Below are 23,110 nucleotides of genomic sequence, written 5' to 3' on the forward strand. Positions count from 1 at the left end.
GTTTTTAATGGTCATATATCTACCAACAGGTGTCTACCCAAATATATGTGCTCGCAGATGATTCAGGGCCACATATACCACCACATATGTTTTTAGGTTACGTGACTGCTAGCTAAATGCACTAACACCTGTACTAGCCAGCCACGCATCTGACTAGCCAGCCAAACACCTGTAATAGCCGTCCAAACACCAGTACTAGCCAGCCACGCACTTGTAATAGACGGCCAAACACCTGTAATAGCCAGCCACACACCTGTAATAACCAGCCACGCACCTGCAATAGCCGGTCAAACACCTGTAATAGCCGGCCAAACACCTGTAATAGCCGGTCAAACACCTGTACTAACCGGCCACACACCTTAAATAGCCGGCCAAACACCTGTAATAGCCGGCCACACACCTGTACTAGCCGGCCACACACTTGTACTAGCCGGCCAAACACCTGTACTAGCCGGCCACACACCTGTACTAGCCGGCCACACACCTGTACTAGCCGGCCAAACACCTGTGCTAGCCGGCCACACACCTGTACTAGCCGGCCACGCCTCCTCAAAGCAGATATACCATAATCAAGCCCACACACAGGTATGTTGTGACGTGTTCCTGTATGTATAAGGTGTATGACGCATATTCCTACACTCACACATACACACATAAACATACATGCATACCCTGTGTAAACTTATACACACACACACACACACACACACACATTCATACATACACACACCCCATGTACACTTTTCCTTACACAGACACACATACTGAAGATTCACAAACTTCAGCAGACTACCATGCCGTGCTAGCAATAATCTGATTACAGTATATAAATCTATTAAAAAGTTGAATAATGAGAGAGAGAGAGAGAGAGAGAGAGAGAGAGTCGCAGTGATATACCCAGCTGATAAGTTAGAGCCACACATACACACAGTATACTGTATATCGATCCCCTGGTCAAATATCCCCCCCTGCACACACACACACACACACACACACACACTAACCAATATGCACACAAAATTACCTTATCTAACACCTTCAATTAACATTAACTACGGGACAAAATCAACTCACAGAATCTTGGTAAAAATCTTGCCTCAAGGACCTCGTCACATACTGAACGATTAGCAGCAGTATTAGGGTAGAGGACCGCCGGGCTGATAGAGGTTATAGTCCTGTGTATCTGAGGCCACGGGGGCGGGGTGACGAGATGGAGGGAGGAGGAGGGACGAAGTGGGTAGGGGCGTGGAGGGTACAGGAGTGGGGAGGATGGGAGGGTGTGATCAGCTGACAACGAAGCAGCAGCCATGTGGTCGGGTGGCTAGAGCTGTTGCTACTCGTAAAAGAATAAATTAACACCTTTAAACGCACCTCTCTTCCCCTGTTATAACTCGGTGATAATAACGCCAACCGTACTGTACATCACCACAGGTATTATTTTCACCGCCATTGAATCTATCCTGTTCGATGAGACTTGAAAAATAAATGACGTAGAAGCGAGTTTGTTGACGTCAGCGGGAGTTTCCCGCCTTTAGTGAGGCTGAGCCCTGAGCCTAACCTCCCCCAGACCCACACAGCCGCCGGCAAAAGCACCAACCTTCCTCTGTACTGTACTCTGGGGCTCCGTTGCTCTTCCTCTTGACTCTATGGCTAGTAAATGAGAGAAAGAAAGAGAGAGAGAGAGGGGGGGGGGAGAACTGAGGAGTTGGACAACCAGATAAAGACCAAAGATATGGAGGTGTGAACACTCGTAGGGGTTCTTCTTTGTCTTAGGCGGGGGGAGAGATGATGGTGTTAACACGGGAGCTGGTAGGGAAACGGCCATGATGGTTATGGTGTAGTGGATGGCGGTGTAGCAGTGATAGTGTAGTGGTGACTGTGTGGTTGAATTGAAACAGTTTATTTAGCCAGAAAAACACAGATACAGAGTGGATAATAATAACAATATTAACATGGCTGAGCCAGTTAAGAACCTGAGCTCACCTGTAGACACCTGATATATACTAAACATTTATCTCCAGGAAGTATTATGTAACATTTAGTATCATCTGGAATAGTACCACGGTTATCACTTCAATATTTGTTTTTTATTATTATTATTATTATAAGTACAGTATATACATAAATTGCAGTGAAATTGAAAAACTTAAGTATAATGGGGGAGCAGTACAACCTGGGCTGTACAGTAATAAGGTTGAACAAGAGGACAGAGCTGTCAGGATTATGTCTAGTTGCCAAATATATTTATTGCATTGGTAATTTCTTATCTATTTACATGATAATTTCTGATAAAACGGTTTTGATGGTACAATAAAAGCAGGTACTGTAAATATAGTAGGTGTTACAAGAAACATTAATACTTAGACAATAGATATTTTTTAAGAGATGATATAAAGGAAGGGAGCGTAGTCTTTGCTTGGACGGGTGGGGGTAGTGATGGTGTAGTGGTGACGGTATGGTGATGTAGTGGTGACGGTGTGATGATGTAGTGGTGACGTTAAATGAACAACAAAAATAACCCCAAGTTCTCGGATCCTTCCATAATTAAAAGAGAGATTAAGAAAACTGAATTTGCATTATCCTGAGACTGACGGAGGCGTATCTGAGGGAGAGAGGGGGGGGGGAGGTGGCCACGTGCAGCTGAACCGACCAGGTTTTGAAGAGCCACCACACAGGCAAACACAGCTTCCAAGAACACCATGCACAGATTAACAGTCGGAAATATGAGTCATTCATTCTCTCTTTTCTTAGTAGACAATTGGTTTCACGTGGAGTTTAAAGACCCCAGGTTATTTCAGGTGATGATTAAGACTCTGGAGGTTTAGTTAGGTTAGGTTAGCATTAGATTAGGTTTAGTTTGTCTAGGTTAGGTTAGGCAGGTACACCCTATAGAGTAAATAAGCTAAGAGAGGGGAGGCTACTCTTCATGTGATCCCAGAGCTGTGGAGGCTGACAATTGCACAGAACTCCGGCACCCCTAACATCATTATCACACACACACACACACACACACACACACACACACACACACACACACACACAACGATGCCATTCACCGAGGCAGTGCAGTTAACGTCGACACACAAGTCACTTATTGGACATTTATTAAGTTCACCAGCCAGAGACAAAGACTCGTGTGTGTTAACTCAAGTACTTCTTCCTGTAGTGAGGGTGATACAGGTGTCTGAGGGCTGGTTGTGACACACTCTCTCCCCCACTCCTCCTCTCAGTTAGTGGGGGAGGGTAGGGTGTGGGCGGTGGTGGTGGGGGAGGGTAAGGTGTGGGCGTAGGCAGGTGGTAGGTGAGGCGAGGTATCAAGGAGTCAGGGCCGGATTGGCAAACACTACTAAGGTAAGACAAGGCTGACCACAGGCAGATGGTGTACAAGGTCAAGTTAGGGGCAGATGGTGGAGAGGTGGCAGACCCGGGGCAGGTGACAGACCCCGGGCAGGTGGTGGAGAGGAGGCTTGCCCAAGGAAGGTGGTGTGAGCAAAGGGGAGGGCGAAGGAGTGGGCAAGGTAAGATCCGGCAGTCACTGAAGCACCCAGGGAGGCCAGCAGCCTCTTGCCCGCCTCAACACCCTTGAGGTCACCTCCCTCCCCCAACACACACACCAAATCTCAGCCTCTGCCCCTCCCCACTGCTTATCACCGACAGACCGCCCCTACACACGCCACCAGACAAGAGTAGGAGTGGCGGGGAAGGCTACATGGACCGTGTCATGCACCAGTGGGAAAGTGACCTGCTCGGGCTAGCCTGCACCACGAGGCCTGCACACTTTGTGTACGAACCTCTGTCCTGCATGGCAGTGAACAGCGACATCAATCCACATGAATCTGACCTATAAATACTGTTAATGAATATGATCTGTTCCTTTGTGTATGAACCTCTGTCCTGCGTGGCATTGAGAAGTGATACCACCCTCAGTGTCAAGACCTGACTGAATTACTCAGAATAGGCAAACTGTACTCCAAGCTTTGTCAATAAATTTGTTAAACTAAAAAAACACAGGTAGCTATGGGGACGATATCACCCGGGTCAGCTACCTGAGTCTCGCTAAGGATTACAGGTTTGCGCAGCCCTCGTGGACGGTTAGCGACCTGTCACCTAATCCCTTCCCTCTTATTTCGTGGTACCGACCTCCCTCCTCCCCCACACACGCCTTCCTCACCCACTTCTCCCCACAGTGCTAGCCCTTCCTCTCTCCCACCATCCACACTTCGCCTTCTGCCCATCACCCTCCCTCCCTCCACCCTCAGAAGTGAAGGACCTCTCTTTCCTCCCTCCCTCCGCCCCTTCCACACACACCTTTCCCATAACAACACCGAACACCAATACTATACTTCCTTGAGACAAATGTACAGTATACACCAGGTGCATACAGGAGAGCTCAGGTTCTCAACTGGCTCAGCCATGTTAATATTGTTATTATTATCCACACTGTATCTGTGTTTGTCTAGCTAAATAAACTGTTTCATTTCAATACACGCTATCACACACACACACACGATAAAGGCCCAGACGAGGATAATATTAGCGGAAGAGTCTTTTAAGTGTCAAACAATCTCATATTACAACCAGAAACAGGAGTTAAACAGTAAGCAACAAAACCTGGGATGAGTGAGTGAGTGAGTGAGTGGCTACGAAACACCTCACATTAAAACCGTCTCTTCACACAAAGCCTCAACTTACACCCCACCCCCCCTACCTCTCTCTCCCTCCCTCCCACCCACGGAGACACACCCCCACCACCTCCTCCTCTTCTTCTCCCGCATGGTGGTGGTGGTGGTGTCGTTGTTCCACGGTGGCTCCCTGTGGGGTGGGTTGGGGGGTGAGGGGTTTAAATGTCGGTCGGGATCACCACATATCACCAACCAACCAAGTCACCCGAGTCACCATCAACCATAATCTCCCCGACCCATACACCCATCTCCCCCACCCATACACCCATCTCCCCCACCCACACATACTGTACACCCATCTCCCTATCCACCTCTCATAACCACAACGGTAACCAGCTCATACAATTGTTAGTATACCATTAACTACCCTTTCACACACACACACACACACACACACACCTCACTACCATCACCCTCCTATTACTATCACCACCACTACCGCCCCCCATGATTTATTCTGCTCCAGGCATGATAATAACAACACATGACAATTATTCCTATCTTGATAATGTTGTCGAAGCCATCTTGCTCATCCCCCTCCCTCTCTCCCCACCCCCAACTTAACCTAACACTAACCCAACCTAACCCAACCCAACTTAACCTAACCCAACTTAACCCAACCCAACCTAACCCAACCCAACTTAACCTAACACTAACCCAACCTAACCTAACACTAACCCAACCCAACCTAACACTAACCCAACCCAACCTAACACTAACCCAACCTAACCTAACCCACTCTCCCTCCTACCGTGTCACAATACACCCACAATCACAGTACAGTAGACATTAATGATAAATGGGATAATAACCCAATTCTGGTGATTTAGTACGACTTTATTGAACAAAACCACCGGAGTGTGCGGCGGTAGTGCACGTATAACCCTCACAGTGTCAACATAAAAACCCACAAAAAATCAACCTAGAACCAGTGACGTTATTAGTATCCACCAATCAAATGCCTCGAAAACATTCCTATTACTGGGACGTCATCAGTAGCAACGAATCAATTGCCTCCAAAACAAACTTAGAATTGGTGACGTCATCTGTATCAACCAATCAAATGTCACCAGAAACACACTAACGCAAATCACCATGACGTCATCAGCACACACACACCCACAATACCGTGAACCAGCAACACACACTTTGTAACACCGTGGGCGTGGGCGTGTAAAGCATGAGGCTCGTGGTTGGTGCGGCGCGCTGCTGGGGGGGTCGCGTGGCTACACATCCGGGGACTGCATAGTGGCGTTTAAAAGTACACTAAACACCCGTCATTATCCTAGAGTGTGTGGGGGGGAGGAGGGGGGATGTGGGTTATGATGGAGAAGGATGGGAGAGGGGGAGGATGGGGAGAGGGAGGAAATGGGTAAGTGGAAAGGTGAACGGAGTGTGTGTGTGTTGAGAGAAATGGCGGGAAGAAGGAAAATGAGCACAGGAGAGAGAGAGAGAGAGAGATACATAATATGAATAATTAATAAAATAAATTTATATAAATATCTAACGCAAATGAAGGTTAACAGGAGGACGACTTCCGGTGTGTACGTTGATAATTGACACACACACACACACACACACAGATCAGAGATAGAGGGATAAGTAAGGGCGTGGCGGCGTAAGTGTGTGCAGGGGCAGCTGTTGCAGGGAGTAACGCCCACGTAATCCAGACACAGACACGCGACGCCCACATGTTCACACACGCACACATACAAGTTCAGACGCGCGTGCAACTATGAACTCCCCAAAACGTCCACGAACATGCAAGAGTTGAACGTACACACACGCCATTAACATATACAGTACTTACACACGCAATACAAACTCCTCGTTGGTACACACACACACACACACACAGAGTCATTACCCCCAAGGCCTGAAGACGTAAATATCAACACCAGCAAGAGATGAACCCCACTGAGAGATATCATTAGCACAGATACGTTATGATAAAAGATAAAATATCAAAATAACGCTGTACGTGTCTGGTGGTTTTTTGATGCGGAGACGATAACTAAACAGGGGGTGAATGGACCCTCCACCACTCGCTGTGTCATCCATACTTATCTCCACCCTCTGTGTCAACCACAATCACCACCCTGTGTCACTCTACCATATCAAGTGTAAACAATATCTTTCCAATAGGTCAAAATATCACCCACAAAATAACAATATAAACATCAGTCGAGAAGAAAAATCTGTTTAATAAATCGGGAACTAGTTATTAAATCGAAATCGATCTATTAAATCGGTTAAGGTGAAGAAAAATCAACGAAATCGACCAGGAAAGGTAACTAAAAAAAATAAAAATATATATCTATCAGCTGCGAGAGAGAGAGAGAGAGAGAGAGAGAGGGGAGGGGAGGGGAGGGGGGGAGGTAGCGTGGGAGTAAGGTAAGGGTGAGGGAGGAGGGGGAGAGAACCAGCAGTTTAGCCTTACTCACCCCCATCCTGACGATCATGTTACTGCTGGTGGTGGTGTTGAGGAGCTCCTGACCCCATCTCTCCTTTTTCCTGCTGGCTCCCCTTCCCTCCCCCCCACTCCTCCCCCTTCCTGCTGCTGTCACCCCTTACATTCTTCCTAGCAGACTCAACCCCCTTCCCTCCTGCCCACGCCTCACATCCCTAGCAGACTCCACACACACCCTATACCAACCCTATGTAGGAGAGTGTGGCCGAGTCAACTATAAAAATTCACAAAAGCATAAGAGACGCTATAACTCGTATCTAAACGATCAGGTTCAGAACTATAGGAGCCATACACTACAGTCAATACAGGAGTGTGTTACAGGACTTACAGGTAGTGGTGGTGTATAAAAAATATACTACAGAAAGATACAGCAGTCGACCCCCCTCCCCCCGCTCAGGTTCGCTACAGTATATAAGACGAGGCGCTGCAAGTGACCACCACCACCACCACCACCACAACACAGTACTAGTCAACACACCACAACACAACACACAGTACTAGTCAACACACCACAACACAACACACAGTACTAGTCAACACACCACCACCACAACACACAGTACTAGTCAACACACCACAACAAACACAGTACTAGTCAACACACCACAACACAACACACAGTGCTAGTCCAACACACCAACACAACACACAGTACTAGTCAACACACCACAACACACCACACAGTACTAGTCAACACACCACCACACAACACACAGTACTAGTCAACACACACACACAACACACAGTACTAGTCAACAACAACACAACAGTACTAAACACACCACAACACACACAGTCAACACACAGTGCAACACACCACAACACACAGTACTAGTCAACACACCACAACACAACACACAGTACTAGTCAACACACCACAACACAACACACAGTACTAGTCAACACACACCACACAACACACAGTACTAGTCAACACCAACACAACACACAGTACTAGTCAACACACCACAACACACAGTACTAGTCAACACACCACAACACAACACACACAGTACTAGTCAACACACACAACACAACACACTGTACTAGTCAACACACACCACACCACACTGTACTAGTCAACACACACCACATACACTGTAGTCAACACACACCACACCACAACACACAGTACTAGTCAACACACACCATACACCAGCAACACCACACCATACACTGTACTAGTCAACACACCACACCACAACACAGTACTAGTCAACACACCACACACACACAGTACTAGTCAACACACACACAACACACAGTACTAGTCAACACACACCACACAACACACAGTACTAGTCCAACACACACCACACCATACACTGTACTAGTCAACACACACCACACACACTGTACTAGTCAACACACACCACACCATACACAGTACTAGTCAACACACCACACCACAACACAGTACTAGTCAACACACCACACAACACACAGTACTAGTCAACACACCACACAACACACACCACACAACACACAGTACTAGTCAACACACCACACCATACACTGTACTAGTCAACACCACAACACACAGTACTAGTCAACACACACACAACACAACACACAGTACTAGTCAACACACACACACCACAACACACAGTACTAGCAACACACCACACCACAACACACAGTACTAGTCCAACACACCACAACACAACACACAGTACTTCAACACACACAACACACAGTACTAGTCAACACACACCACACAACACACAGTACTAGTCAACACACCACACAACACACAGTACTAGTCAACACACACCACACCATACACTGTACTAGTCCAACACCACAACACACAGTACTAGTCAACACACACCACAACACAACACACAGTACTAGTCAACACACACCACACCATACACTGTACTAGTCAACACACACCACACCATACACTGTACTAGTCAACACACACCACACCATACACTGTACTAGTCAACACACACCACACCACACCACAGTAGTCAACACACACCACACCATACACTGTACTAGTCAACACACACACCATACACACTGTACTAGTCAACACACACCACACCATACACTGTACTAGTCAACACACACACACACTGCTAGTCAACACACACCACACCATACACTGTACTAGTCAACACCACACCATACACTGTACTAGTCAACACACACCACACCATACACTGTACTAGTCAACACACACACACACCATACACTGCTAGTCAACACACACCACCCATACACTGTACCCACCACACACACACCACACACACCACACACATACACCACTAGTCAACACACACCACAACACACTGTACTAGTCAACACACACCACACCATACACTGTACTAGTCAACACACACCACACCACACTGTACTAGTCAACACACACCACACCATACACTGTACTAGTCAACACACACCACACCATACACTGTACTAGTCAACACACCACACCATACACTGTACTAGTCAACACACCACACCACACACAGTACTAGTCAACACACACCACACCATACACTGTACTAGTCAACACACACCACACCATACACTGTTTACAACCCTCATAACCATAAAACATTGAACAAATTTATATGAACCCCTATTGTTTATACAGATATTTATACACAGTGGTCAATTGGTATGTTTATTCCACCATTCAGAGCAGCGGGAAATATACTGTATACCTTAAAATCATCAACACACGTATACTAAAAAGTCATGGTCTCATTGTTAACCACCCAGTCGTCTATTTCATTATATACCAAATGTTATTCAGTATTATAAAGTTAAGGCGATACGTAGAGAGAAAAATAGTCTCTAAATAACATACTTTATCTACCTGAAGTGTTCGTCCACCAGGCAACATTTTCCCCCTAATTATCATAATATTAAAGTGAGGGATTTTCTCTCACAGTGAGGTCAGTGAGAGTGACGCAAAACAGTGAAGTGTGAGGCGCCGTGGTCAGGGGGGCGGGGCGGGGTGACCGTGCTGCCCTTGTGGGGGAACAGTGGAAGGTGACGCACTGACTCAAGTAATCAACGTGGTGGCAGGTGGAGAGGTCACGGAGAGGGGCCGAGAGAGGGAGGCGCCACCACCAATAGCCAAGTCCCTGGCCTACATACCTAGTAAGACTCGACCCACTACACTTCGCAAAATAATAAAGAAGTCAACTCCACACATCACACGGCCACCCGAAACCGATCCATCCTAAGACGTTCGTGTACAACAAATTTAATAAAGTGTCCTGGAAGGTAAAATAATTCAAGGAAGTTTTATTGGGTGACCTCCACCTCCCGGAGCCCCCCCACCATCCCACAGAAGGTTAGTAAACAAGAGAAAGGCGAGCAGCACCTGGGAGTCAGCGGCCGTCGCCACACACACACATCCTGGACCCTGTGGCCGGATTCTCCCACACACCTGACCTTTAATTACCTCGAAGTAGTTGAGGTCAGGACACATCTAGGTAAGATACTCCAAGTTAAATGGGGCTACCCTTCAAAGGCCCACCCACCCACTCCCGAGGTTGAAGTAAAAGCCTTGGCCTCCTAGGACTGGGGCCTATTTAATAACCAAGTCACCTTAAGATACGTCCTCTCACACCCGCTGACGACACCCACTGACACACTCTCCTGCAGTGATGGGCGAAAAGCCTCTTGTGGTTGGTCAAGTTGCACCAGTTATTGCAATCCGGTTTGGTCGCCATCTTTGTTCGAGGAAACTTGTTAATTGATACGAGTTCTCACACAGAGTCAGTCACTGGGATAAATTTACCATACGAATCCGTAAAGGTGGACGAGGGAGCCGCACCACACCACACCCACCTAGATATCGACCACATACTGTACGGCTACACCCACCTTGTAACATACGCCACAGCCTATCTAGAGCCCCAAGAACTATGTCACCACCCACATAGTGCGTCATGAGTCCCATTTAAGAGGTGAAGTACTAAACGTAAAAACAAATACAACTTCCAACAGCAACACAGACATAAGGCATTATTTGCACCTCCCACCACGAGACAATCAGCAGACATCAACGAGGTTATTAAAGAAGATAAAACCTGTAGATATCTAGAACCTCCTCCCCGCCCTCACCAAGTCAACGCTGGACAACACTCAAACTGTCACACACATTATAAAAACAGATTACCACATGTTTGCTGGCCAGTCTTAACTAAGCCAATTCCTTGTCTCATACGTAAACACAATCATACAGGTGTCAAAATACAATAATCCGTGGAGCAATGAGTAAATTAACAATACCGACACAGTTCTTGAAGGTGTTTAAGATTATCAAGTTAGTGTCTAGTGATGCCTGAATGTTAGACCACAACACATAACATAGTGACAACGGATGCTGACGCACTCTCTTCATCAGTCGTTAAAAGTGAAAGTCATGTGTGGTGGTGACTGAGTGTGTGGTGGTGACTGAGTGTGTGGTGGTAACTGGTGTGTGTGACAGGCAGATGGTGTGGGCGTGTACACAACAAAGCGTGGGCGGCAACATGCAGTGGGGGATACACAAGGAGGGTTTCACGTGTAAACAACAGGTAGTGGGACGCATCCACACGAAAATACTGACAAATACACAACAGGTAGTAAGATATATACAAGCTGAACATAAACAACAGGTAGTGGGGTGTATACAGGGAGTTACGACGTGCAGCACGGACCAGTAAACAACAAATAAAGGAATGTAAACACAACAGGTAATGGGGCGTCAACACTAGTCAGAGGGCGTGTATGCAGCAGCAGCAGGGAACTTAAGTGGGTCAGCAGCACACACAGGAACCTTGACGGCACGAGTAAGGTGCAGCAGTAGGAGGGGCGGGCTGGGTGGTAGAGGGCAGCCCACCTTCACACCGCAACATACGCTCCTCCGTTAACAGGTGAACCCTGAGCTACCTCTACAGGATCAGGTTCTCAACTGGCTCAATCATGTTAATATTGTTATTATTATCCACTCTGTATCTGTGTTTTTCTGGCTAAATAAACTGTTTCAATTCACTTCTCTACAGGATCTCTCCTCACCAACTGATTATGAGCAGAGGCCTATACACCATAAGAGTTGTGTGGTGATGGTGTAGTAGGGTGGGGGTAGGGGGGCGTGGTGCGGCCGACACATGTACGGTGAGAGCGAGGGTGACACGGCACATTTCACTAACTGGTACAAACCTACCACTTACTCATGCTTATCTGCAGCTACTGTCTTGCTCGTGCTCACTCTTGGTAGTGCTCCCCCTCATACTCTCTCAGCCCTTTCCCCCCTACCTCTCCTTCCGCTGGTCCTGGGAGGGTACACGAATGTTACGTAGTGTTTCATTGTCCTGGACGCCTTCCCATGCTCACTCCGCCATAGAGCGAGGAAGAAATAACCAGAATTACCACCAGCGTAATGGGGAGTGAACCACCGCACAGCATACTTCTGCAGGATAATTTATAGACGGGTCTAATGTCAGGCCCAAGTGTGCCTCTCATCTTCTAGCCCTGATGGTCACCGAGGCCGTGCGGCTGCTCCGTAGTAGGGGGTCCTTCACCCACCCACCCCAACATTCTTGCCTCCTGGACCGCCCACGCCCACCCAGGAGGCCGCCACATGGAGGCCGCAGGACGACAAAGCATTTCCTGTGTGGGAGCAGCTGGCGGGGCGCCCCAGCCGGACACATGCACCCACACACACATACACACGCCCACTAAACTACCCATTACGTCCCCACGAACCTACGGTGCTATGGCCACCTGTAGCACAGATCAATAGTTTCGATGTACGCTGCCTTAGATGGTGGAGAGGGACGGGTCATGGTAGTGGCGATACTCAATGATAACAAAGTGATGTCCCGAGTCTAATTAGGTTGCTCTTAAGAGAAGTCAGGGCTTATCTAACGAGTCTGGCGGTGGGTCGGGTCCATCAACCGTGCGATGGTTGTGTTTTACCAGGATGAGGAGCAGAACACAGTGCAAGGTGGGGAGAATGAGAGTAGGAGGTGGAGCTGGGTGTGGGCAAGGACGAAGCGTGGGGGCCACCCAGAGACTCCAAGCATCCGGGCCCTCCACCACCACCAAGCTAATGGTGCAGGCCTTGTTGCCGTCACTCATCCCCCGCCCGGCACCACGTCCACCCGTGGGAACACCAGCAGCCACGCAACACATTCATCCCTGTTCTACGCTCACAGGCATGGAGAAGATGAGCCGGACACACCACACACTAGAGAGCCCTCACTACACACTCCCGCTACCTGCGTTGTAGTGCTGGGGAGGAGGTAATAAACACAATATGTCGTCCTGTGATCTGTTCTTTTACACCAGGACGATTTAGATCCATAAACAACAATGTGTGGAGGGGCCGCAGCGCCTGGGGGCGTCGAGGCGGAGGGTGTGGCCTCACTGACACCCCTGCAAAGGTGAAGGGCGCCGCCGCTACCGACCAGTTTTTGGGGAACCGACAACGACTGGGTTGCCTCTACCCCAGGACCTGCTGCTAGTACCCGACACACCCTGCTGCTAGTACCAGACACACCCTGCTGCTAGTACCAGACACACCCTGCTGCTAGTACCCGACACACCCTGCTGCTAGTACCCGACACACCCTGCTGCTAGTACCCGACACACCCTGCTGCTAGTACCCGACACACCCTGCTGCTAGGGAAGGAGGGAGGGAGGAAGAGAAGGAAGAGAAGGAGGGAGAGAAGGGAGGGTAAGTGAAGGAGCTCCACCTGTGACGTGACTCAGCCAGCAGACGAGGTGACCTACACAGGAAGGGAACAACAGTAGCCGGGACGACCAACACCATCAATACCTGTGGGGTAGGACAGACCGAGGGCGCGTCTCCAGGCAGCAGCAGAAACTCCGACCACGCCCCCCTCCCCACCCCACCCTCAGCACCGCCTCATCCTCCAAACCTAACATACTGTACAGTCTTCCTCAAACTGCGGCCAGCGTTCTGGTACTCTCCAGGGTAAACAATACGTGTTATGAATGGTTTCTCTTGACGTCATGGTAGTCGGTCGATCTGTTGGAATGTTTTACGCGGGGTAGACTGTGTAAACGATTTATTATTATTTGGTGAGGAGTACTGGTGCTCTTGTAGGAGGTGGGTGGTGATCCCTGTAGCCCCACCTGGTCCCTCGGCAGCCCCAGGGCGCCATCAATGTTTCAACAGTGCTTGTGATGCACGCCAGGTATCGACCACCCACCACCACCACCGCCGCCTTCACCACCACGCCCCCTCACTCATACACAACATAACACAACATTGTTAAACAAAATTCAACCAACGCATTCTGAGGTGCGTACATCACCACCTGTACCCCCCACCCTCCTGCTGCACCACCTGCCTCCCAGCGCCACGCATCTTATAGTTAACCGCTGGGGATCCCTGCCACACCCACCACAACCATCCATTAGTGCCACACCCACCCACACCACTCAACTCTGCCACATCCACCCACACCACCCAACTATGCCACACCCACCCACACCACTCAACTCTGCCACACCCACCTACACCACTCAACTCTGCCACACCCATGTACACCACCCAAGTCTGCCACACTCACCCACACCACCCAAGTCTGCCACACCCACCCACACCACTTAACTCTGCCAGACCCACCCACATCACCCAACTCTGCCACACCACTCAACTGCCACACCAACCCACCCACCAACTCCACACCCACACACCACCAACTCTGCCACACCCACTCACACCCCAACTCTGCCAGACCCACCCACACCACTCAACCTGCCACACCCACCCACACCACCCAATCCTGCCACACCCACCCACACCACCCAACCCACCCACACCACCCAACCTGCCACACCCAACCCACACCACCCACCACTGCCACACCCACCCACACCATCTCTGCCACACCCACCCACACCACCCAACTCACACCCCACCCACACCACCAACCCACACACACCCTGCCACACCACCACACACCCACCCACACCACTCAACTCTGCCACACCCACCCACACCACCCAACTCTGCCACACCCACCCAGGCCAAATAAAACACGACTCACTGTTAATGATGACAAGATAGTTTGACAAATAGTTCACAATTCTTCCGCTGGGGGAGGGGGGAGGTTGCCTCCTTGTCTACCCCACCCGGGACCCCGTGGCTTCTCACTGCACCTAAGAGATAGATCCTGACTGACGTTCTTCCGTATACAGGAGACATCGTGTAAATATGTCTTTCCTGGAGTTGGTGGGGTGTAGGGAGAGGAGGGGGGAGGTAGGGAGTGGGGAAGAGTGGGGAAGTTGGGTGGTGTTATGAAGTGGGTTGAGTGAGTGGTGATCGCCCGGGGTAGTGTTAGCTGTCATCACCCACCACCACGCCCCCAACTCACCGTCCACTATCACTTGTCCCTTCCATCCTCACCACACATCACCGACTTGTGTGTGTGTGTGTGGTTGAGCCAAGCCTATACAGATCTCATGTATAAGTGATCAAGTCTCCCAGTAGGCTACCTAGTGAACGTCAGCCATCAGCAAGGTGGTTCATCTGTTACGTGATATGTGTCCGATAGCCCCCCCCCCCAACACTAACAGCGGTAATCAATACTGCACCAGCGACACATACACAAGGTCACTCACACCACATTTAAGGGTAAACATCCACATTATTAATTTTAATTGTGTGTGACGCACGAGATACACGGAGGGGCGGGCGGGAGGCAGGAGTGGGCGGGGGCGCGGAGCAGGTGATCGGCCTTGCAGGTTGCAGGGCAGCGCAGCAGCAGGCAACCTTGGCGCGGGTCCAACCATCAGCACACGCCCTCCACCATGTCAACAAGTTGGCGGCCTCCCACACGCCTCCGTCACCATATCATTCCCCTGTAAGGCAGTATTGATTCAGGTGCGAACCGTGCGATATCCGCCCTGGGGAGGGAGGCTGAGGCACCTTCAACCAAGTCTTCCCGTATCGACTGGCCACCGCCTGCTGCGTCAGCTGGTGGGCGTGGCACCGCAACCACTGCCTGTCCACGCCCACACTCCACCCTTACACAAGTCTTTCTACCACAAGCCGCTAAGCCTGGCTTAACTCAACTTAGAGGGACGAGTGACACACCAGCCCTGGGGGTTACCGCCATAACTGCTGTCACCCTCATCATGCGTCGCGTGTGTACCACCATTTAAAAAACACAACACAAAAAGATTTGAGCAGCGAGCACAAGCGGGTGGGAGGGCGTGTAGGGCCAGGTGAAGGGATTCCGCGTGGCCACAGGCTGGCATCCGTGGGCACTGCCACTCACCAGCCACGTTGCCTCACCCTGGGCACACCCAAACAACTCACTGCACCACACTCACGGTGCAGACATGTTCAAGTCCTTTTAACTTCCACATATTAGTGAAAAACAAATACGATAATGACTAAGATACTTAATTGGCGGTTGGTTTATGATTAATAGCTGTAATCTTGTGTCATCATGCGAAATTATAAAACATAATTAGTTGTCATATAAATTCAACTTATAAAACGCGGGGTACAAACAGTGCCGTGGCGTATGAGCAGCAGGCAGGTGATGGGGGTGCAGCTGCCAGCTTTCACCGCCTGTCACCCAGTTGCCCAGGAACAACCTCCCCTCCCACCCAACGTCAGCACAATCGCTGAGAAACGGGTCTAAAAAACCTGTACCACCATACACCCGCCTCCGGTACTTTCTTAACCTACTCTGCCACAACACCGTAGCGCGATAATCAACAGTAAAGCGTAGACTGTTATTGCATCACCTCTTTAAACAGTGAACAAAGTCAGAAAAGTGCACAACTAAGGTCTCACTCACCTGTGTGTGTCCTCAGGTGAGCCTTGAGGTGTGAAGACTTGCCGTATATTTTGTCACAGCCGGGAAAGGTGCACGGATGGGCGCGCTTATCCTCTACTTTCTGCTGGCTTGCCCGACCACGCCCACGCCTACCACCCATACCTCTGGGCGTCCGTGGCGCGGCTGCTGGCTCTGTTGCTGTTACCTCAGGCAGGCCTCTCCTGCTGAAGTCTAGTGGTAGTTCCTGGGTCTGTGGAGGTGTGTGGGCGGGTGTTTGTGAGTCTGGTGGTGGTGGTGGGGGGTCTTTATCCCGCACCTCTTTCCTATCTTGCTGCACACGCTTTAGGTCAGCCAAGATGCGGGCGATCAGGTACACGGAGCGATCGTTAGCTGGGTCTGTGGTTTCCATTGGGGGGCAGTATGAGTGATCCTCCAAATTCGGCGTGGGGGGCGACGGAGGTGTGGGCGGAGTAGGAGGCTGATACATATGGTGGGCGGGAGAGAGAGGTGGGGCGTGGTGTGTGTATTCTACTGACGGGGAGTGTTCAGGACTGGAAGCCGGGGTGTGTGTGGGCGGTGGGTCATGGTACGGGTTCTGCAGCGGTAGATGAGTTTTTACTTGAAGTCGTGGGCGTTGACTGTGGGTGTCTGGAGCCGCCCACGGGCTCACCCTACCACCACCCTTCATGGCAACTAAACATGCAGCTGCATTAAGGTCTTCTTCAAGTGTTAAGCTTGCCATTGTGTTCACTGATAATATATAAAACTCAGTCAAATGATTCACTATCACCACACTAAATATATATTGCAGGTCACACTTCAATAAGAGAGGACCGAGCGTGCCCGTCCTCTTCGACGATTCGTGCTGAACTGCGCGTTCACGTGCTACGCTACCGCTCTCTGGCATCAGCTGATCCTCACGACGCACCATGTGGCCGCCAACTCACACTTCCAACTAGGTTTTTCGATAATATTTTCTATATGATACAATATTTTACGTTGAAGGGTAACACGCATCATGCCAATACTAAGATAGTTTACTAAAGGGAGAAGTTGGTCTGCTATTTACGACAACAAAATTACGCAATCAATTTACTTTAAATGGCAGATTGGAAACTTTCACACTTCTCAACGTACTTTGCTGAAACAAATAAACCTTGGATAAACTTAATATACATTAGATTCCTTGCCTTTAACTTCTTCACCTTTGGGGTAGAGACGTGATAGAAAGCTAATGTCAAGGAAGATGAAAGCTGTATCATAAAGTCATGGAAAGAAAGCGAGTTAAGTTTGGTGGTTGTCCTGGTGCGCGGGCAACGTGGAGCAAGTCCTTGTGATGGTGGTGGTGGGCGCCCGAGGTGGGAGGGTCGGGGGAAGGCCGCGTGTTGGACAGAGAAACGTGGTCACAGCGCATGGGATTTCCACTGTTTCTGAACACACCCCTTGCTATGAATCCTCGTATTGCTTAATAACTTTCCTCGTAGTATAAGACATGGATGCACAGCAGAATCACAGTACGTAGAAACAAATTTATATAAACCATCTTACCCTAAAACCTCCAGTCTTTGCTAAGTTTTACCAATTGGCGTAATTTAATATTCACGAATATATTTCGCCATGGCTAGTAAAGTGATAAATTATCGTTCATCAGTTTTAAGTCAACGATGGTGGACACGCTTGCAAGTGTGGGACAAAGCAGGTCGGTGGCCTGCAGCCGTCTATCTCACGCCTGCCTCGGGCCAGGAAGTGGGCGGCCTGCCACCACCAGCATCACCACCTCCTCTGCCGGGCCCTCCACCCACCTGATGGTTTTCCACGCCCCTCCACCAGCCTGCCGTCCCCTCCCGCCTTCCACCGCTCTGGGTGCTGGGCCACCACTCGTCCAGCTACCTGCTGTCACCTACTGTACTGTTACCCACCGGATTAAATCCAACCAAACAATGTTCATCTGGAGTCTGGACTAGACAGTATGTCACCGGAGAAGCAATCCCATCACCAAAATAATAATGATGAAAATTAAGTACCGTTCCCTTACTGTAATAATAAACATTTTATATACAGTGTACAGTAAGGATAGGTAAGGTCTTCAATCACTACTCTCAGTACGTCACCACTTAATTGCTTCTTGCCCACACACAAACAGCTGATCCATCTGCTTCCTGCTAGTGATCCACACACTACCACTCCCTGTTAGTGGTGCACACTAGATTAATAGCTTTGGTGTATCTAAAGTAGATTATGCTAGTTGGGTATGGAAAAGTTAACTATTTTTATGCCAAATATACTTTACGTTAAACAGTTGAGACATATTATTTTATAGTCAGTAGAATTGTGTCGGTCAGATTTGCGGCCTTTGCTCAGTGAGGGATTAATCTGGAGAAAGAATATTAGGGCCGTGTTCCTTGTCATCGTTTGTTTATCCCAATGCACTCTGAGCCAAACCCGTTGTTGTTGTTACGGAGGTGCGTGTAGTACATGGGATGATAGTGGCGATTATAAAGGATTCTGTGATCGAAGACAATGACATTTATAACTAAAGATGATCGTTTATATATGGAGGGTTTTCTGCGAGGATACTCGAGTCAAAAGCCAGTTCGATTAGAAGATAAATCACCGTAAACATCAACTCTAACTCACCGATCTCAGCCATAACAGTGATGACAGCTGCCAGTACTGTACCCCCAGGCTATAACCTACTTTATAATATACAGGTAATTGTTTTATTTTGTCAATTTTTGAATCCATTTTATCATTTACCTACGTCTGACAAAATTTTTATTTAAACCCTGAAGAGGCGGAACGGAGATATGTGTTTTATTACACCTTTTCTTATATTGTGTCTAAATGTACATAAAAAAGTCATATTATATATACGTTCTGTACATACATTTGCGATGCTGCACTACAGACGTAATTGTAGTGACGTAGGGTGGTTCATTCTCAAACACTGAACAATCACCTATATTATCCATCACATTATCTTTGCCTTTTGTTAGTCTGGCATGAATTTTTTAATGTGACCTTTTTTTATAATTGTGAGGACGGGGATGGGAGGAAGTTGAGACCAGTGGGAAACGGAACCTGTGAAGGGATGAAGGATGTTGCTGGATAACACACAGGAAGTTGTTACGGTGGTGTACACATGTGCACTGTCTGCCTCAACACCTGCTTCATCACAGCACAATTAAGAAAATAATAATGGAGGGAATTACAGGTATTTGTTTGTGTGAGTTATTAAGTTTAGGTTAAGTTAACTTAGATTAGGTTATATCCATTTAGGTTTTGTTAATTTAGGTTAGGTTAGGTTAAATTCATCTAGGCTAACTTAGCTTAGTAGGTTAAATTAGGGATACCTTAGGTCTCTTGAGATGTGGGTAGATTAAGTTAGGAATTTACTGATAGTTATTTCAAAACTTTTTATTTTAGATAAGATTTTTTCAGTTTACTAATTTCGCATATTTGGTTTTACAATTTTCAATGAGAGAATGAGTAAGGCAGATGAGAGGATGTCCGGGCCACTGGGGGAAGGTCATACAAGAGTTCCCCCTCCTCCTTGCATTCACTACCCTCCCACCCCTCCCCTCCCCTCTATCCCGTCCGCTCATCCTTTCCTCCACCTCCCAACCACACTTCCATCCCTCCTACATTCCACATCCCCTTCCTCTCCCCTTCTTTCCTATCCCACCCGCTCAAGTTTTCCTCCATCTTCCACTCCTACATCCCAAGACACCTTCCCCTCCCCTCCCATATCTACTGATTACGATACTGTACGTAAACAAAGATCAATTTTCAGATAGTTATCGTATTGTTAAAGAGTTCGTATATTTTTTATAGATATCTGTTGTCAACGTTATATTGTTATCGTTTAAGTTGAGTAATTATATGCATCAATTTTCATGCGAGCGCTTTGTTGTAAGTAGCTTCATGTGTAATTTTAATGATTCAATGGTCAACTTTCATTTTTTGCTGCAGTGGTCGACATCTAAGCACTTATAACGAGTAAGCACTGCTCAGAGCACGTCGCATAAAGGTAAACTATGTGATTTGAGTCAATATTCCTGAGTATTTGATTGACCTACTTGAAGAGTTAGAGGCTTCAAATTCCTCCAGTCATAGCCGAGAACATTGCAGAAGGAACACTCTTATTACCGTATTGTTCTAAAAAATATCCTCAAGTTTTTGTCGAGACAATGAACCTTCCAATACGGTGTGAATTTTAACTGAGGAATAAATACTGTTAACATATACCTTCATCGTTTTTATAAGTGTTAAATACGCGGTTATTGGTGCTTAGGTTATCGTACCGCCAATAGTTCTCGAACACGGAGACTTGCCTCATTCACCCACATTCATCTTTCCGATTCTTTCAGACCTAGAAAAAATAATAAAAATAGATTATAATATATCATGATTGAGAAAAGAATATAGGAAAGTTCTATATATATTGAATTATTAGCTAAGTAAACCAAGACCCACGCTGTAACGAAATAACGATAAAATGGAACTACAGTATAAGCGATATAATAGAAAATGGTCTCTTTTTCCTACTAGCTTCAGTAATCACTTGTCAATCTTTCGTCACTATTTGAATTATTGTGTCCTTTCTAGCAGTGAGACAAGTTTTCAAAATATTATTCAGCAAACCTTATAACAGTATTGTCAGCCATGTTGCCCTTGATCACCTGCAACGGCAATAAAACCGATGTTATTTTGTGACTGTTAGTAAGCTGATAAAGAGGTAAAATGACAAATTAAAACTAATATATTAGGAAAGACAACGTTCAATACGACTAAGTTCCCCGCCGCACAGCCTCTCGACGGTAAATTATTTCCATCCAGTTTTATTGAAGATTAATAAGCATTTAAACTTATAAGAAATCTGTATTTTGCTCATTAAAAATAATTAGGTGAAACATTGCGCAGCGGGAGGCAGGTTTAATACAGTAACATCCACACAGCCTAGCTTGATTATATACAGTACACATGAACACATAACACTTACATAAACCTATTTAAGTGACTCACCTGTCCTCCAGTTCCACCTGACTTCCCAGAAATGAATTGATTAGTTTCGTCGCACCTGAAGACGAGCTAACGCGGGTGATGCCTCGGTACTGTTGTCCATGCCATCACCTTTATTCACAACTGTAGCGAAAAGGATCACTTTAGCTAACTCTTAACCCCTGAACTGGCATTGTTTCTATACCTACACCGTCTATATACATTGTTTCTATACCTACACTGCCTCTGTACATACTGAATCAATATGAACTTGCATAAGGAGTTTACTGAATATCTATCTATCTATCTATCTATAATTCTTTTCGATAATGGAGCCTCGAACAGCTCATTGGTACAGGTGAAGGAAAAAAATGAATCACCTGTGCATTACAATCCTTCTTTTGTAAGCGGCAAGACTCTAACTAGAAATGTCGTAGTCTGGGAGTTGAAAGGAATGAGATATTTTCTGTGAAGGTGAGTGAGACGCTGTTACCTGGAGGGAAGAGTTTTAATGACTGACTGGGAAAGGTGAGAACAGGTGAGAAAGATGTTGCTAGCGTTAATAAATAAAAGGGTTAGAGATATACATTAAGAATAGGTGAGAGACCAATGTGAGTATTAATTTATGGTGAGAAAGGTGAAGGCAGGTAAGAACAGATGAGAAAGGTGAGGTCATGTGAGAACAAATGAGGGCAGGTAAGAACAGATGGCGACAGGTGAGAAAGACATCGTTATCATCGACCATTGAACATATCAACAACTAATACTTTGTAGTGAAATGTAGTCGTCATAACACCTCATTATCTCTCAACACCTGCTACAGCTGTTTGGCCTCCTAACACTACAGTCTGTATTCTGGTTACTCGTGTACCGCTTATAGTATTATCTCTGACCTCCACTACACCTGTGCTGTGGGGACTTGAGGGAAAAATTATTTTATTTGAAATTATATTCGACCTACAAAAGATTTACAGTTTTAAATGATTTTTGAAAGACGATGTGCGTTCAAATTTATCTTACCGTCCCCTACTGTTGCTGGGGTAAGTTAGTATTGCCACCAATTCAACAAAATTGCAATAAACTTGTATTAATGAGGCAGCCATAAATATGTGTAATAGTTTAAACAAAAATTCTAAAAGTGTGGAGTCGTCCTCGAATACCATAGAAGTTGACACAACATA

General features: G+C 47.4%; 1 protein-coding gene across 1 annotated transcript in view; it reads right to left on the minus strand.

Moving 5' to 3' along the window:
• The window catches only part of LOC121867450 (Krueppel-like factor 16), a 62,149-nt gene extending 44,275 nt beyond the window's left edge, over positions 1–17,874 (minus strand). Inside the window, exon 1 of the mRNA XM_042367364.1 lies at positions 16,950–17,874. Within this exon, the coding sequence (XP_042223298.1) occupies positions 16,950–17,859 (910 nt within the window). The 5' untranslated portion in view covers positions 17,860–17,874. The remainder of the gene's footprint in view (positions 1–16,949) is intronic.
• Positions 17,875–23,110: the final 5,236 nt, after the last annotated feature.

This window comes from Homarus americanus, unplaced genomic scaffold (assembly GCF_018991925.1).
Source record: "Homarus americanus isolate GMGI-L3 unplaced genomic scaffold, GMGI_Hamer_2.0 scaffold32583, whole genome shotgun sequence".
Classification (NCBI taxonomy): domain Eukaryota; kingdom Metazoa; phylum Arthropoda; class Malacostraca; order Decapoda; family Nephropidae; genus Homarus; species Homarus americanus.